This window comes from Camelus dromedarius, chromosome X, assembly GCF_036321535.1.
Source record: "Camelus dromedarius isolate mCamDro1 chromosome X, mCamDro1.pat, whole genome shotgun sequence".
Taxonomy (NCBI): Eukaryota; Metazoa; Chordata; class Mammalia; order Artiodactyla; family Camelidae; genus Camelus; species Camelus dromedarius.
The window spans coordinates 60,023,248-60,040,119 of NC_087472.1; the positions used below are offsets into that span (position 1 = coordinate 60,023,248).

The window sequence follows — 16,872 nt, forward strand, 5'->3', positions numbered from 1 at the left end:
CCATCTGTGTCATGGTCTATGTAACATGGCGTAGCAGAAAGAACACCAAACTTGAGGGTTTTTTTTTCCTTCTCCAGCTTTCTTTATTTTTTTTGTATAAACATACATATATTCATTTTCGTATTCTTTTTCATTAAAGGTTACTACAAGATATTGAGCATAGTTCCCTGTGCTATACAGAAAAAACTTTTTTAAAATCTATTTTTATATATAGTGGCTGACATTTGTAAATCTCAAACTCCCAAATTTATCCCTTCTCATCCCATTTCCCCTGGTAACCATAAGATTGTTTACTATGTCTGTGATTCTGTTCCTGTTTTGTAGGTGAGTTCATAGTGTCCTTTTGTTGTTTTTTTTAGATTCCACATATGAGTGATATCGTATGGTATTTTTCTTTCTCTTTCTGGCTTACTTCACTTAGAATGACAATCTCTTAGTCCATCCATGTTGCTGCAAATGGCATTATTTTATTCTTTTTTATGGCTGAGTAGTATTCCATTGTATAAATATACCACAACTTCTTTATCCAGTCATCTGTCGATTGATATTTATGTTGTGTCCATGTCTTCGCTATTGTATACAGTGCTGCTGTGAACACTGGGGTGCATGTATCTTTTCAAATTAGAGTTCCCTTTGGATATATACCCAGAAGTGGGATTGCTGGATCACATGGTAAGTCTGTTTTTAGTTTTTTGAGGAATCTCCATACTGTTTTCCATAATGGCTGCATCAAACTACATTCCACTGAGAAGTGTAGGAGGGTTTCCTTTTCTCCACACCCTGTCCAGCATTTATCATTCATGGCCTTTTGACTGATGGTCATTCTGACTGGTCGAGCACCCAAACTTGAGCTTTTAATCATAGCTCTGCCACTGAAACTTGTGCAAGCCTACCTTTCTGAGTCTCCCCTAAAAATGCATTCCGATTCTGCCCTGACTTTCTCACAGAATTGTTGCAAAGATTAGATGAGAAAGTGGACATGAAAGAGCAATACTGATAGTAGATGTTATTGTATATCCTAGGCAATTGGAAGTATGGGTCTGAGGCTTAAAAGAGGGATGAGGTGTCTAGTTTTTCAGCTTTATTAAGATATAATTGACATGGAACATTTATAAGTTTAAGATGTACAGTGTGTTGATTTAATACACATGTATTGCAAAATGATTACCACTGTAACATTAGCCAACACCTCCTGTCATGTAATGACAATTTCTTTTTTGTGGTGGGAACACTTAAGATGTCTTGTAGCAACTTTCAATTATATAACACAGTATTGTTGATCATAGACACCATACTATACATCAGATCCTCACACATAATCGTCTTAGAACTAGAAGGGTACCGTTTAGCAAACATCCCCGAGCTTTCCCCACCCTCTGCACACCACCATTTTACTCTCTGTTTCTATGAATTGGGCTTTTTTAGATTCCACATATAAGTGATATCACACAATATTTGTCTTTCTTTTAGCATAATGCATGAGGTGTCAATTTAGAAGTTATCTGCACAGGGCTCCTAGCTGAAGTTCTGGGAGTGGACAAGAACACTCAGGGGAAAATGGAGAGAGAAGAGGACCAAAAAATGGTACCTTGGAGAGTATCTCCAGTTAACCAGCGAAAGGAACTGAGAAGGAGAGATCAGAGAAGTATGAGGAGCCCCACATCTACCGGGTCCCAAATACAGAACCACCTGATGAAAAGCTATCCTCATACTCCAGGCCAGGATGAAGTCTATTAATTTGCTTTCTCCTTCTCCTATCCTCAGCAGGACTCAGAGCCATCTGGCTCTCCTACCTCCTTCACCTACTGGAACAGAGAAGGGCTTGATGTCATTTGTTCGACTAGATTTCCGCTCTGTGCCCAGCCTTGTGCTAATCACTAGGGATACAAAGATGAGGAAGAACTTGAGGTTTGCTCTTGAGAATTCTTCAGTCAGGGAGGACCAGGGCTGGGACTGAAGTGAGACAATCAAGGTACTTAGGGTGCAAAGTTTAAGAAGACACTCATTGCCAGGGTCATGTGAGTACAGGGTTGGCCTTTGAACCACCGGGAGAGTGAGTGCCTCCTTAAATTTTTCACACTAGGTGCCTGGATTGCCTCACCCTAGTCCGACCCTGGTGAAGACTCATTCGCCAATAAGATGACCAAGGTAGAAGGTAATTGTTACTCCTTCCATCCCAGGAAATCAAGAAAGACTACAGAGGTGACATGGGAGCTAGGTTCTCATGAGGAGTGGGCAGTTTGTCAGGCAGAGGAGAGCTGCAGGGATCAGTGCGCACAAAGGTACGGAGGTAAAAGAGACCTGGGAGCGTCTTCAGGGAAGGGTGGTTGGGCTGCAGAGGAGGTGGAGAAGGCACAGTGAAAAGGGTGAGGAGTGGTGGGAGGTGGTCCTGGGGAAACGGGGATCAGGTGGTGAAAGGCATCAAATACCATGCCCTGCTAGGGTAAGCAACCATGTCTGTTTGCCCAGGGCCTTTCTAGTTTTAGCAATGAAAGTCCAGCATCCTGGCAAACCAAAACAGTCATACTTTATCCTCCAAGCAGTGGAAAGCCATTAAAGGATTTTCCCAAAGAATTGGCAGGACCGGCGTCATGTTTTAAGGTGACACTAGCGTGTCTGGGGGAATGGAGGAGGATTGGGTACTGAAGAAAGCCAGGAGGCCAGTTCCGGGGAGCCAGTGGTCTAGAAATGGGTACAAGCTTCACCTTTGGCATCTGGCCAACACGAGTTCCAGTTCCCCGGCTCAGCCCTCTTTCCTAGCTCTTTGGCCTGAGCAAGTTACTTAACCTCTGTGGGCCTGTTTCCTCATCTGTAAAATGGGGACAATAATGGTACTTCCATCACTGAAAGGTGAGGATTAAGGGAGATACTGATTAGCACAGGGCCCAGCACACAGCAAGCACTTAATAAACATTAGCTTTTATTGTCCACGGTATCAGTTAGGAGATCATTTCAAGGCCTGAAGGAAGGCAGCAGCACGAGGGGAATGTAGAGGAGGAAAGAGACTTGGAAAGGATTTGGGAAACCTTTCTTTGTTGGTTAATTGATTATATTTTAGCGCGAATGAGTTTTTCTGGGCATAAATCCTCTGAGGTAGCTGCATCTCAAGACTTTTATCTCTAATTATGGAATGAAAGGCTTTGTCCCTTGCAGGGAAGGTGGAGGGGAAAGAAAAACGAATAAGGGAACTGCTGGAAAACCAAGCATGTGTTTGAGATCCCTAAGGTTAAGGGAGAGAAATAGTGGAGATTTCAAAAGCTTATCTTTTTAAAACTAAGGTTTTTTTTTGGGGGGGGGGTGGTAATTAGGTTTTCTTTTCCCCATAGTCGAATAAAAGTAGATTTATTTAGAGAGATGTACACAGGGAGGGGGGCGGTTAAAGTAAAGGTAGATACACACTCCATAGACAGAGTGCGGGCTGTCTTAGAAGGCAAGAGAGAGAGACCTTTATTTATTTTTCTTAATGGAGGTACTGGGAACTGAACCCAGGACCTCATGCATGCTAAGCACACGCTCTACCACTGAGCTATACGCTCACCCTCAAAAGCTTATCTTGATTGAGGAATTTGGAAGGTGGGGGTTCTGAATAACTCTCTCCCCACCTTCCCTGCACTCCCCAGATTCCCTTGCTTCCCAGGGATGGACAATTTCTGGATCCTGCTTCAGGCAGAGATCTCTGGAGAAGTCCCCTCCCTCCAGACTGCCCTACCTCGTCTGAGCACAAGGCAGCCCCTTACTCAGCTTTCACCATTTCTGTCTTAACCTTAGGCACCCCCAAACACACATGTGTGTGCAGACAGGCAGACTTGCCTACTTCAGCACACACACGGCAACTGACAACTAGACAGTCAAGAAAGCATATTATTTGGGTGAGACGGAGGTTAGCTCAGTGTTTGAAAGATTTGGTGAATCGTTGGAGCATGGCAAAGATGGGGAGAGGAAATAAAAACAGCACACACTTGTGCAGAATTTACTATCGAATAGGCCCTGTTCTAAGTACTTCATATATAATTAGTGCATTTGATCCTCACTGCAGCCCTGTGACATAGGTACTATTATTATCTCTGTTTTACAGAAGAGGAAACTGAGGCACAGAGTGGCCAGGTAACTTGGCGACAGTGACTATTACTATACGGACTTTTCAGAGAGTCTTCAGTTGACATGGAGAGCAGTTGGTCACCATCCTGAGTAATTACCCTTTCTCTTTGAAGTCTACTGTCAAATCACTCTGCCCTTTCTTCCGTAGTTCACTGTCAACCTTAATGCATGCGCCAACTTCTACACACAGCATAGGAGACCCTTCATGACCTGACCCAACCTGCTTTGCCAGTCTCACCTCCTACTACGACCTGCCCCATGCACCCTCCCAGGCATTCTCTGCTCTAGAACACACTCTACTCTTTCAAGACTCTGAAACTTTGTGCATGCCTATAACCTCTTCCCGACTGCCCTCCATTGAACAGCCTAAGCACCTACTCTGTGTTAAGGTTATGCAAGTAATTACTACACAATTTGATAAGCACTCTAATCAATGTGCACTCGGGTATCCTTCAGGTCTTCAGAATGGCGGGAAGACTCTCTCAGAGGGACTGGTGGGGAGGGGCAAGGAGAAGACCATTGAAGGCTTCACATCGGAAATGACTTTGGAGCTGAGTCTTGACTGATTAGGAGGCTACCGATCAAGGAAGGGGAGGGAAATTGCCCAATGATCTTTGGATCCTCCATCTCCCCACACTCAGACATCAAGTCCTCGTGTTGATTCTACGTCCAGAGTGTCTCTCACCTTTGTCTCCTCTTATTCCTCCTGTCACAGTCCTAGTCCCATGGGCCCCACTTGGGCTATTGCCATAGCTCCACAGTGGTCATGTGGCCTCTGGTCTTCCCAACCCCTGGCCCACTCTCTCTGCGGCTGCCAGAGTGAGCTCCCAAAGCACAAAGCTGCAGGTGGCACTCCCCTCCTCAAAACCCTGCATGGTTTCCACCAACTATAGGACCGTCTTAACCCCTTATAATGACACACAAGGCCCCTCATAAGCTGGTCACAGTTTATCTTATCTTTCTCATGGTTTTATCTTTCCCACCTCCCCACGAGCTACTCTACTCCTCCCATCCTTTACAGCGGATTATTTGTCTAACTCTGAAGACAATGGCATACCCTTTCAGATATCTGTGTGTTTTCTGCCTGCTTTATTCCCTGTTCCTAGAATGCCCCAATCCTTTCCCCACCTGACAAGTTCAGACTAGCCTAGTCCAGGAATCAAAGGGAGCCAAGTGTGGTGGGCTTTTATAGCCCCCTCTCTCTCACAGGTCTGGTCTGGCATTTAACTATTGTGGAATCAGTAAATGGTACAAGCATTCCCCTCTGGCCACCACTGTGTGCACCCAGGCTATCTGACTGGGCATCTGAATAAGTTCATGGTTGCCATGCCAATTCTCTATGGAGACTGCAGCCTGCTTGGAAATCCCAACTCAGCTGGCTGGGGCCTTGACTACTCTCCTAGTTGGGCCAGCCCCTTCATCCAGGAGCTAACTCTGTTTCTTTGCCCCTAACTCTGGGTATCTCTGCACACAGATGCCTCTAAAAGACCATGAACGTTCTTAGAAGCATCACTACCATGAGAGAGTGCAAGAAGCTCCCGTTACTCGGTCTTTTCTGCCCCTAAATAAGACCCCATAAATATTGATCCTGAGGAAAGAGGGGAAATAGCTCAATGGTAATGCTCATGTTTAGCATGCACAGAGCCCTGGGTTCAATCCCCAGTACCTCCATTTAAAATTAAATAAATTCTTTAAAAAATTGATCCTCAAATGAATCATGCTCAAGAGAAATTTGCAACATCTCTTGGATTTTGCCATTTAGACAGCTGTCCATTCCCTAGGGGAGCTATCCCTATTGTTGCCAAGTTCCTTCTGCTTGCTCCAGTAAATGGCACAAGCATTCTGAACCACAAGCATAGCTGAACCAGCTTCATTCCTTTTGGCTCCTTGTGAGTTCTAGCATGCCCTAAGGCTGTGGTCTCAGCGCTTCTGATACTATCAGACCTCACTTTACAGTGTATCACTGGCTTTGGAACACATCTTGTTTGATTCTCACAAAAGCTCCGTGCAAGCTGCAGAGAGATTCTCATCAACCTTCTGTTGCCGATGAGGAAGCTGAGACTGGGAGACCATTAAGTGTGAAGTGTCCGGGGTGGGGGAAAGTAAAGCTCAAGTGGTAGAGCGCATGCTTAGCATGCACGAGGTCCTGGGTTCAATCCCCAGTACCTCCTTTAAAAATAAATGAACCTAATTACCTCCCCCCAAAATAAAAAAATAAAAAATGAAGTGTCCAAGGGGATTGAGCTAATAAATGGAGAACCAGGTCTCCTAATTCCCTTGCTGTCTTCACTATCCTGGTCACTCAACTGAGTGTCTACTCTGTGGCAGGGACTAAGCCTTACTTGCCTGCTCTTTCTTACACTCTTGTGATGGAGCCTCAAATAAAATCATCAGTCCTGGGGTTCACCTGACTCATCCTCCTCCCTCTGTGCTGTACTGCATACACCAGTTCCCTTCAAGGTTCCTTTGGCCTTCTCCCACCAGGAGACAAGAATAAGCTTCACAGGACACAAGAGTAAGCATCCTTAGCGGGAGAGTAGAGCTCAGTGGTAGAGCACATGCTTATCATGCACGAGGTCCTGGATTCTGTCCTCAGTACCATCATTACAAATAAACAAACAAACAAACAAACCTAATTACTCCCCCCTAAAAAACCAAACCATTTCGAGGGTGGGGGTATAAGTGTGTGCTTAGCATGCATGAGGTCCTGGGTTCAATCTCCAGCACTTCCATTACAAAATAAATAATTTAATTTACCACCCCCCCAAACAAAAAAAAATTGCAAACAAAATTTTGGGAGGTTGTGGGTATAGCTCAGTGGTAAAGTGAGTGTTTGGCATGCACAACGTCCTGGTTTCAACCCCCAGTACCTCCATTAAAAAAAAAGGAATAAGCCTCCTCCTTTTGGCTGAACACCCAGCCCAGGAACTTGTTTGTCCCACCACTGCCCCCTGGAGAGGAAAGTTTCAATCTGGACTTGGAGCCTCTTTCCAACAGGGCTTCATAGAATCTTTTGAAGAGAAACTAGATTTCTGAGGTGATGGATTGAACATTTCTCCATGTGGGAAGCACGTGAGGTTCCTTGGTGGAACCAGGATGGAATTTTACAAAGAAAATCTTTCTCTTGATGGCCTTTTGGACAGAGAGGAGATGCTGTTGTTTGTCGTGTTGTGTTGTGGAACGGGGATGGATTTCAGTAAGAAAAGAAATCTCCCCCACCGTGACGGGGTGGGGGCCTTTCCTCTGACAGGGGATGATATCGGTTGCTAAGGAGGAAGGAAATTTCTTGCAAGAAAGGAATGCCTCTCTTTTAAGAAGGAAGCTCGCTCGCTCTCAAGATTGCTGGATGTGTGGGAAAGGAATACTTACTCTCTCCTTTTCTAAAAGAGAAACCTCCTGGAATGAGGGAACCTTCCATACTTTCTGTCTGAAGAGGAAAGACTGTTTCTAGAGAATAGCTCTGATAAGATTATGCCTGATTTTCTCTTCCTTTCTAATATACTTCCCACAGGGAGTCAGCATTCTCTGAGAGGGAGTGGCAAAGAATTTTTTCTGCTGAGAGGTAGGGAAATGGAGGGGAGAAACTTGCTGGGGGGGCGGGAAACTCTTACTCTGAGGAGCCATCTGTGAGGCCAGTGACTCTGCAACCTGACCCGGAACCCCCACGAGACTGGGGAAGTCTTTGAGGAATCTGAGGAGCCCAGACTGTTAAAGGGAGCTTAGAGAGGTGCTAGACCCGCCCTTGTTGGCCCACAAGGAGATTGAAGCTTGGGGAAAAGAATGCCTTGCTACTAAAAGTGACAGAACCAGGACTTGAACCAGCTTTATCAAGTCCCAGCCTGGGGCTCTTCCCACCACAGCTGACTGAGGGAGGGGAGGCTCCCTGCTGTTCCGGTGAGTGATGCTGACGAGGAAACTGCTGCTGGGAAACATTTGACCTGTGTTAGAGGCCTCTCCAGGATGGGAGGCATTGATTCCTGACCGAAGAAAATTGGGGAAGAAGGTCGAATCAGGGGCCATGTCCGATGAGAGGGGTCAGAGTCACTGTACAATCCAACAGGTGGTTTGGGAGGCAGCAGTTGGCAGTGAACCCTGAGTTTCCAGGAAGGACAGGGCCTATTTCTCCCAGGAGTGCCAGAGACAGGCCTCGCCAAGGGAATGTATGCTACCGGCTCGGACTTGGAAACTTTCTCTATCATTTCCTGTCTCCAGAGGGAGTTGTCATTTTAATCTTTTCAAAATCAGAGGAAGGGGCCCAGGGAAACTTTTGGAGGTGATGTAGATGTTTTATAATAGATTGTGATCATGTTTACAAAATGGCACAAAATGACCAAAACTCAAGAAATTGTATACTTAAAATAGATGAAAAAAATCAAATCACAGGAAGGGGGTAAGTGAATTAGAGCCCCATAAAGCTATTATTAAAAAATGAAAGGAATAATACCCACCCCCCAAAAAATAAATCAGGAAAGAATGGCTCAGGGCCTGGTTTTGCCGGGCCATGGTGGGTGGCTGATCCTTCTGTGCAACTCAAATCACTATTTCTTTTACCCATTCCTTTCTTGGACAACAAAAAGCCAAGACCAGCTCATCCAGGGGAGGTCAGAGGTTGCAGGAGAAAGAACTTCACAAACACACAAGCCACCTCTTCGTTTACTGTAAAATCCTGTTTAATGTGTAACATTTCAGGCAGAGAGAGGCCTTAGGGACTAGAGGCAAAGGCAGCCCTGACCAACCCCCCACTCCAACTGATCTGCCTGCTTCTCCCTCCCTAGCGCCTCCACCCCAGGCATGTCCCCCTTTTCCTCATGGCCAGCAAGGGCTATTCCTCCTTCCCTAGCATCTGCTACCCTCCCTCCTCCACCATGTGCCCACCGCACCTTCCTTCCACTCCACTTGCCCGCACCCCTCCCCACCGAGGTGACGCCAGAAAGAGGGTCTCTGACAGCACGGGGTTAAGATTAGTTTCATCATTGGAGATGCCGTCAGAGCATCCTACCTCTGGTCCTCAGTGGTCCCAGGGAGAGAGAGAGGGAAGAGGAAGGGACACAGCAACGAGAGCTGCCCACATCCCCAGCAGCCTTGAGCCCTGGCGTGGGTGGCCTCCAGCTCCCTACCCCTTCAGCGCCTGAGACGGAAGGCCCCCGGGAGGAAGGGAGGTCGGGAGGGAAGGAAGATTTTGATCTAGCGATCCCTCGCAGGCAGAGGCCTGCGCATCGCACCTGCAGGCGAGAGGGGGGTGAGCCCGGGGGCGGGGGTAGGGGGGTGGGGGGAGCGTGGGATGGGAGGTTGCCTGGTCGGTGGCATCAGCAGGCCGAGCAGCGGTCGCTCTTCTCAGCCAGCCCAGCCCCGGTGCCGGGGCTGCGGCGCAGTATGTCTTTCAAGGAGCCGTCCTGCTCGCTCAGCAGCTTGTTGATCTCGTTCTGCTTGTATTCAGGGGATAAGCGGTGGCCGAAGCCCCCGGAGCCCTTGCGGGAGGGCGGATTGGAGCGGCGCTGGGCTCGACGGGCACAAGCCCGGAAGATGAGGTACACCACCTCGGCCACGTTGAGGATGATGCAGATGCCGGAGGCGGCCAGCATAAAGACGGTGAAGACGGTTTTCTCGGTGGGGCGGGACACGAAGCAATCCACCGTGTTGGGGCAGGGGTATGCATCACACTTGACCAGCCGCACCATGGCGTAGCCAGGGTACAGCAGATAAAAGACGTACATGAAGGCAGCCTCGAACAGCAGCCGGAAGACCACGCTGATGACATAGGTCCACCACAGTGTCCCTGAGATGTGGACCTTGTGCCTCTTGACCTCCTCGAGGTGTAGCGGGTCCCCGTGGCCTTCAAGTCGCAGCATCTTCTTTTCTATGTGCTGCTGGTGAGCCACGTGCATGGCCACAAGGAGAGCCGGCGTAGAAACCAAGATGAGCTGCAGAGACCACAGACGCACATGGGAAATGGGGAAAAAGTGGTCGTAGCAGACACTGTTGCAGCCAGGCTGGAGGGTGTTGCAGATGAAGGAAGACTTCTCGTCACCCCACACGCTCTCCGCAGCCACCACCAGCACCATGATTCTGAAGATGAAGATGACGGAGAGCCATACTCGGCCAATGGCCGTAGAATGCCGGTTCACACCACTGAGCAAGGTGTACAAACCCGTCCAGTTCATCCTGCCTCATTCACACCTGCAAGACACGAGCCACAGAGCAAGCTGTCAGAAAGCTGGGCCAGGGAGCCAGACACCATGACACTGCCTGACACCCTACCCCTCCTCACCCCTTCCAAGAGCCAGTGACAAGAAAGGGAGAAGGAGAGTCAGAGCTTTCCTCGCCGCCCCCCTCTCCCTTGCCAGCCTCTCCTCCTTGCCTCCTCTCCTACTCACTCACTCACTTGATGACTTGACCTCCCTGAGCCCCGTCTCCCTTCTTCACTCTCGTCCAACATTCTTTCCTCTCCAGCCCTTCTTGGCCAGGCCCATCTTTTTCTGCCATCGGCCATCCTCTTTAGCGCCCCCACCCCCGCCAGCTCCTTAAGTCTGGACCTGGGACCAACCCAACAAAGCCCCGTTACCTTGGGGAGCGCCTATCCCTGAGGCCACCCAGACAGGTCCCCTATGGTCTCATGTCTGTGCAGGGGGAGTGGTCCCTGGGTCCACGCCTGCGTCCCAATTCATCGCCGCCCGGTGCTGGGGAGTCATATGCTGCTTTATACCCAGTGTCTGCACAATGGAACCTTTGTGGGGCTCTGAACAACGCCCTTTAGAATTCAGATCAAACGCCCTGACTTCCGCCCACCCTACACACAGAGCACTTGTGTCCCAGCGCCGGACACCCAGCCTGCACCCACCTGTTCTGTGCCCGCCCGGTCCATCGCCGCACCCGCCCCATAGCCCCACCAGAAGAATGGCCACGGTTGGGGGGAGGACAGAACAAAGGCAGGTGCATGTAAGAGGGGACCCAGGGTGGGGGGGAACCAGGAGGCTCTGGGCTGAGGCCCTCTCCCATGACCTTACTAGAAATTTAGATCCAGCAGGAATTTTCCTTGACTTAGATCCCCTTCAGCGTATGGGAGAGCTGGAGGTTAGGAAAGGGAAAGCACAGTTATTAAGCCAGGAGCTGTGCTAAGCGTTTTCCCATCCATTCTTTCTTTTGACCCACTTAGCAAGCCTCTAAGGACTGTTAGCCCAGCCTTTCCAGCTGAGGAAGCTGAAGCTCAGATAAGTGAAGTAACTCACTCAAGGTCACACAGCTAGCAAGTGTTGGAGTAAGATGAGACACAAAAGTATCTGAAGCAGAAGTCTAGGCTCTTTCCACCGTATACTCCTCATGCTTTTGCAGATGGTGTCAGCAAAAGCCAAGGCTAGCCGTTAACAACAACAACAATAGCAAAGGCTAATGCTACTCATAAAAGCACAAGAAACAGGGAGGCTGCCAACCTGTGAGTACAGTCCAACTCCAGTGTCATGGAGCAAACCCTGACCATCCGTCCTTGAGCTTCAGGAAAGGGAACCCATACAGAGGGTGGCCAGGTGATTACAAGCCAGAAGGAGAAAGCAAAAGTTAACCAAGCAAACGGTTAGAAGGTAGAATGAGTAAGTAAGAGGTTTGGATTTGGATTCTGGTTCTCCACCTACCAGACTTTGGGTTAGTTACAGTTTTACTCTTTGTTGTTGTTTTTTAATGGAGCTACTGGGGGTTGAAACCCAGGACCTCTTACATGCTAAGCATGTGCTTTACCACTGAGCTCTATCACCCCCTGCCTCTGTGGGGTGAGTTGCTGAACTTCTGAATCTGCTTGCTCCTCTATACAGGGTTATTGTGAAGTTCAATGTAGCAACCTGCAATGGCAATCAGAGGAAGTAAAAACCTTATCAGGGAGAGAAACAATGTTGCTTCAGGGGAACTCAGTGGCCAAACCCAATATCCCCCTTTCTTTCTTCCCAGTGCTATTGTTGACCTATAGTGTCTGTCTGAGATAGAACAGACTGTTCCGTTGCTGCCCTGCCCCAAACGTCAAGTGTACATTGTAACTCCTGGTCTCCTGAGCTGGCCAGTTGTTCCAGGGAAGAAATTCCCCTCTGTCCCTTAGGCAGGCAAAGAAGGCCTCCCTCTACCTCCCACCACTTCTGCCGTTAAGTTGTAAGGAGATCATATGGGAAGCAGGGAACTGGCTGTGAGAACACACAGGCCTGGACTGGTAGGAAATAGCCTGCGTTTCTACCCCTCAACACAGGGGCAGTGGTTGTGGCAAAAGGCCTATATTCAGTTGCAGATGGTCCTCTCTGTTGTCGGGGGAAGGGATAGGGTATTAGCAACTGGAAAAGTTGAGGAATGGAATGAAAGAGACTAGGGGACCCAAAGGGACAGTCCATGGGACATAGATTACTTCTCTGAACAGGCTTCTTCATTTAGCTTAAAAAAAAAAGCCTCAGTAAGTTCATGCTGTGGGCCTAAACCAGTGTGGGAAAGCAGGAACACAGGTGCCCTTTCTCCCAAACCTGGGATTCTGAAAGCAGAGCTGCTACAGCAGGTCCCACGTAAAGAAATGCTGCATCTAAGGAGACATGCTAGATTAAAAAACTGGTAGTTGAGGACCATTATTAAGAATAACCAATCGCCTCTCGGCCTTTTGGCTAAGATCAAGTGTAGTATCTGTTCTTATCAGTTTAATATCTGATATGTCCTCTATCTGAGGACAATATAGTAAATGGATTTTGGGGACTAGGGAAAAAAATAACTGGGGGAGGGAGTAATACGCTCAGGGTAGAGTGCCTGCTTAGCATGCACAAGGTCCTGAGTTCAATCCCCAGTACATTCGTTAAAAAAAAAAAAAAAAAGAACAACCATTTACTGAGCACTGTGATGCGCCAGACCCTTGCATGCACACTAGCTCACGTAAACCTGAGAACAATCCCAAGAGGTAGGTGTTATTTGTAATTCTCACGTCACCCCTGAAAAAACTGAGGTAAAGCAAGATGAAGGGAATCGTCCCAGGCTCACAAGGGTCACATAGTTAGTACGTGACAGAGCTGGGATTTGAGCCAGGTCAAGCTGACTCCAGAGCCCATAAGCTTTACTGCCTCAGCTGCAATGAGAATTTTTCATTCTATGAGTGTTTTTAGAAATAGAGAGATTCAAGACTGGTCTGGCTTTTCCTCTTCTCCAGCCCTTCTTCCCTTTCCTGTCACTGACCGCTCTTTCCTTCTCCTCCCTTCCCAGGGCTTTCGGTTCTTTTTTTCCTTCCTTACCTGTCTTGGGCTGCTTCCCCAAAGCAAAGGTCAGCTGTTCTCTTCTCTCTGCCCCTCAGGTTGGCACACAGACAGTCTGGCCACCCGTGAATTTCTAGATTCTTATAGCTCTCCGCCTCTTAACCTCCTGAGCCCTCTGGGACATAGCCAGTAGCTCCCTTTGGGCCCCTAAGGACACTTGTGTGGGCACTGGGATCTCAATTTTTGCTCTCCCTTTGGAAAGAGAGCTGATCCTTATGTAAACACCAATACCTCAAGGGTTTTGTTTCAAAAACATCCAGGGGAGTTACCTGATTTTGAAATCCAAACTGTTTTTGTGACTTTGGGTTAAAGTCCAAGTATTGCTAAGCTCTGTGTTGCTACAGGCATGCTTTGTGGTCATATTTAATTAGACAAGACTTCTCTGACCACGTCAGGCTCTAGCCTTGTCCTCGGTTTCTGACTTGCCCAAGTAGTCAAGCACAGATCAAAATCAGATGTCCTTAGTGCCTCCAACGAATGTTATACCCACGTCTCAGACAAGGAAGTTGAGGCTTAGAGAGATTAAATAAGTTGCCTCACTAGCAACTGCACTGCTGTTAAATGGTGGAGCCAAGTTTCAAATTTGTTCTCCTCTGACCCCAAAGCCTTTGTACATTGCACTGCCTTTGGCAGCCTCTCTTCCTTTAAGGACATGGCGTTCTGAGACCAGGCCCATAACTCAAAAACGTCTTCTCCTTCCCACATGTGCCTGCACACGTGGTTATGTGCTCTTCCACACACACACACACACACACACACACACACACACACACACACACACACACACACACACACACGCATACATGAGCACATGCACACGTGCATGTGCACATACGTTCATCAAGTCTGTCTCTTTCTGCTCCCACCTCTCCCCTGTCCCCTTTTCCAACTACAGGAAATCCTTGTGTTTTTTTGGTTTGGGGAAGGAGGGCCTGGCTGGGCTGGATGAGGTTATATTCAGCCTCAGGCTCCATGCTCCCTCCCCCATTTCACAGGCAGCCTCTGGCCAGGAAAGGACAGGGGGCTTTCTTTGAGATTTTGTTCTCAATTTTGGGCTGCCTTCATCAGTTTGGCGCCACGAAGACCAAACTCCTCTAGCCCTCTTCCTCTTCGCCTGCTTCTCTTCCCTGCCTCCATCCTGTGGTTCCACAGCATCTCACTCACTGCACCGTCCCCTCCACTCTGCCATATGTATTCAGTGGCCGGGCTGGGATCAGTTTTCTCCTTCTCTCGCTCTGCCATGGTCTTCTCATGGAACGCCTGCTAATATCAGCTCCCTTCCTCACTGTTTGGACTATACCCTCTTACTCCTCCATCAGCTATCTGACTTCCTGCTGTTCTCTACTTGGATTTATTATCACAGCTACCGTTTACGGAATATCTATTGTGTGCTAGGAGCTGTATGTTCATTAACTCTCACAACAACCCTGTGAGCTGTGGGTTATTGTCTTCAGTTCACAGATGAGGCAGTGGAGGCTGAAAGAAGCTGACAAACTTATCATACAGCTGCTAAGCCAGCACTGGAGCTCGGATTAGGACTTATATTGGCCCCTCACCAAAGCCTGGGTCCCTTCCCCATTGCTCCACCGCATCCTCATCTATACTTCTCTCCATTCAAACCCCTCTTGCCTCTATTCTGCTCTCCTCATCTCATGTCTAAGCCCATGCGTTCTGCTGTGCCATTCCCAACAGCTGGAACAACTTTCAGACAGCTGACGGGCTACCCCTCCTTTAGATCTCCAAATCATTAGTTACTCCAAGCTCAGCTGGAGTCTCCCTGCCTCCCTCGAGAAAATGGAAACACACGCACCCAAATCTTGGCCCCGTTGGCTATTCCTCTTTGCCTGCTGAGTGCACTGTATGCATCGGCCCACAGCCCCCATGTCGGTTGCATGTCTGGTTTACCTTCTAATCAGGGAAGGAAAATAGCACCTGGCAGTGTCCGGCAGTCCCACCGAGCCCTAACCCTGTGTGGCAGGAGATGTCTCAAAGAGACAAACTTGGCCACCCTGCGCCTGGGAGGGAGGGGGTGCCCTCAAGTCTTCCTGAGGATTCCACCCTGTGGGGATGAGGGGAGTCCTTGTCTGGGATTAAAAAGAGTGAGCAGTGAATCAACTTTCAACCTGAAAAGAGGTTGAAAGTTGGGGCTACCGAGAGAGACTGGCACCTGCAGGAGGGGCCTCACCCCAGCTCAGAGGGAAACACAGAAGGGATCAAAGTGACTGAATGCTGAGGCCAAGAGAAAGCAAGACCCAGGCCTCGCCCCAGCCCCCACTGCTGACCCCTGGCTACACCAGCCCGCAGGGCCCACCTCCCTCAGCCCCCAGCTTCCTCACCTGGTGGCTGCTGCCCTTTCCCAAGGAATGTCTGCAGGCGTGTCTGCACTATGTCACTAGGTACTGTCAGCCCAGTCCAGGGGAGGGACAAAGAGCCCAGGGCTGAAGCCAGATATGGCCCACAGCCCAAGAGGAACCAGACAAACATTAACCAGCCCTGCCTCCTCCTACATACAATCATTAAATAAGATTGATCCCCTGGGCTCCCAGTGGCTTGGGAGAGACAGATCACATAATCTGGAGCTACTGCCCAGTCCCAGAGGAAGAGAGGCGTTATTATCACCCATGCACCCATGTTCAGCCCACCTGGGAGACTGAAGTGGGTCTGGGCTCAACACCAGCCCTCAGCCTTCCCCCAACTCCTGGCCATAGGGAGAGCCAGGGCATAAGCAAGCTCCAGAGTGGGCTCTGGCTCTGGATGCCATCCCTTCCATCCCTTCCAGCTCTTGGCTTCCAAAACAATGTGACTATGGGGAGAAAAAATAAAGCCATGGGCAGATAAACAACAGGGTCCTACTGTCTAGCACAGGGAACTATATTCAATAGCTTGTAATAACCTATAATGAAAAAGAATATATATATATATATAAAATGAATCACTTTACTGTACACCTGAAACAAACAACATTGTAAATCAAATATACTTCAATTAAAAAAAAAAGCCATGGGCAATGCTTACTGGCACCTTGTGATCGAGGTGAGGGATGGCAGTGCTTCCCCCCATATGGCAGTACCTGGGCATTCTTTGGCCCTCTGCTTGTTGTTCGTGTCCTGAGTGGCTAGGGCTGGACCAGAATATTTCCAATCCCATCCCACAACCCTAAAACCTCTTCAAAAGTGCCTTCTACCCTCGGGGCAAAGGCAGTTGAACCACAAAGCATACCGTGCACAGTAACAGATCTTGGCAATCATTAAGGTAAACAGAGACTGTCAACCATTAACTGAGGGATCAGTCCAGTTTGAAGGAGGGTTTACCTGAAGACCCTGCTGATTCTGTGGCCTAACTGGCAGTGAAGAAATAAGTGAAGTCAGCAGAAACTGGTCCTTTGCCTTTCTGCTCTTCACCCCAGCCTGAGCTCAATTCCAGAAAAAGAGCCTCGGCTCGGCCATATGGATACCTCAATTGATAAGTCTTGACTGGACACCTATTGGATACCTCGCCCTGGATACATGTCAAG

The 16,872-nt window shown here is 48.6% G+C and overlaps 1 protein-coding gene and 1 pseudogene across 7 annotated transcripts; one reads left to right on the plus strand and one right to left on the minus strand.

The window, feature by feature from the left end:
• Window positions 1-8,746: 8,746 nt before the first annotated feature.
• On the minus strand, window positions 8,747-15,796 carry GJB1 (gap junction protein beta 1). Of its 7 annotated transcripts, none has more exons than XM_010978756.3 (2): window positions 15,695-15,796; window positions 8,747-10,275 (listed from the first exon to the last, which is right to left on the minus strand). In XM_010978756.3, the coding sequence occupies exon 2, from the start codon at window positions 10,257-10,259 to the stop codon at window positions 9,405-9,407; it is 855 nt and encodes a 284-aa protein (XP_010977058.2). In that variant the 5' UTR covers window positions 10,260-10,275; window positions 15,695-15,796; the 3' UTR covers window positions 8,747-9,404. The 7 variants fall into 7 exon arrangements, with proteins under 7 accessions (XP_010977058.2, XP_031302282.1, XP_064339129.1 ...); XM_031446422.2 differs by lacking the exon at window positions 15,695-15,796 and adding an exon at window positions 13,338-13,414; XM_064483059.1 differs by lacking the exon at window positions 15,695-15,796 and adding an exon at window positions 11,827-11,915.
• On the plus strand, window positions 12,703-12,828 carry LOC116151122 (U2 spliceosomal RNA; annotated as a pseudogene).
• Window positions 15,797-16,872: the final 1,076 nt, after the last annotated feature.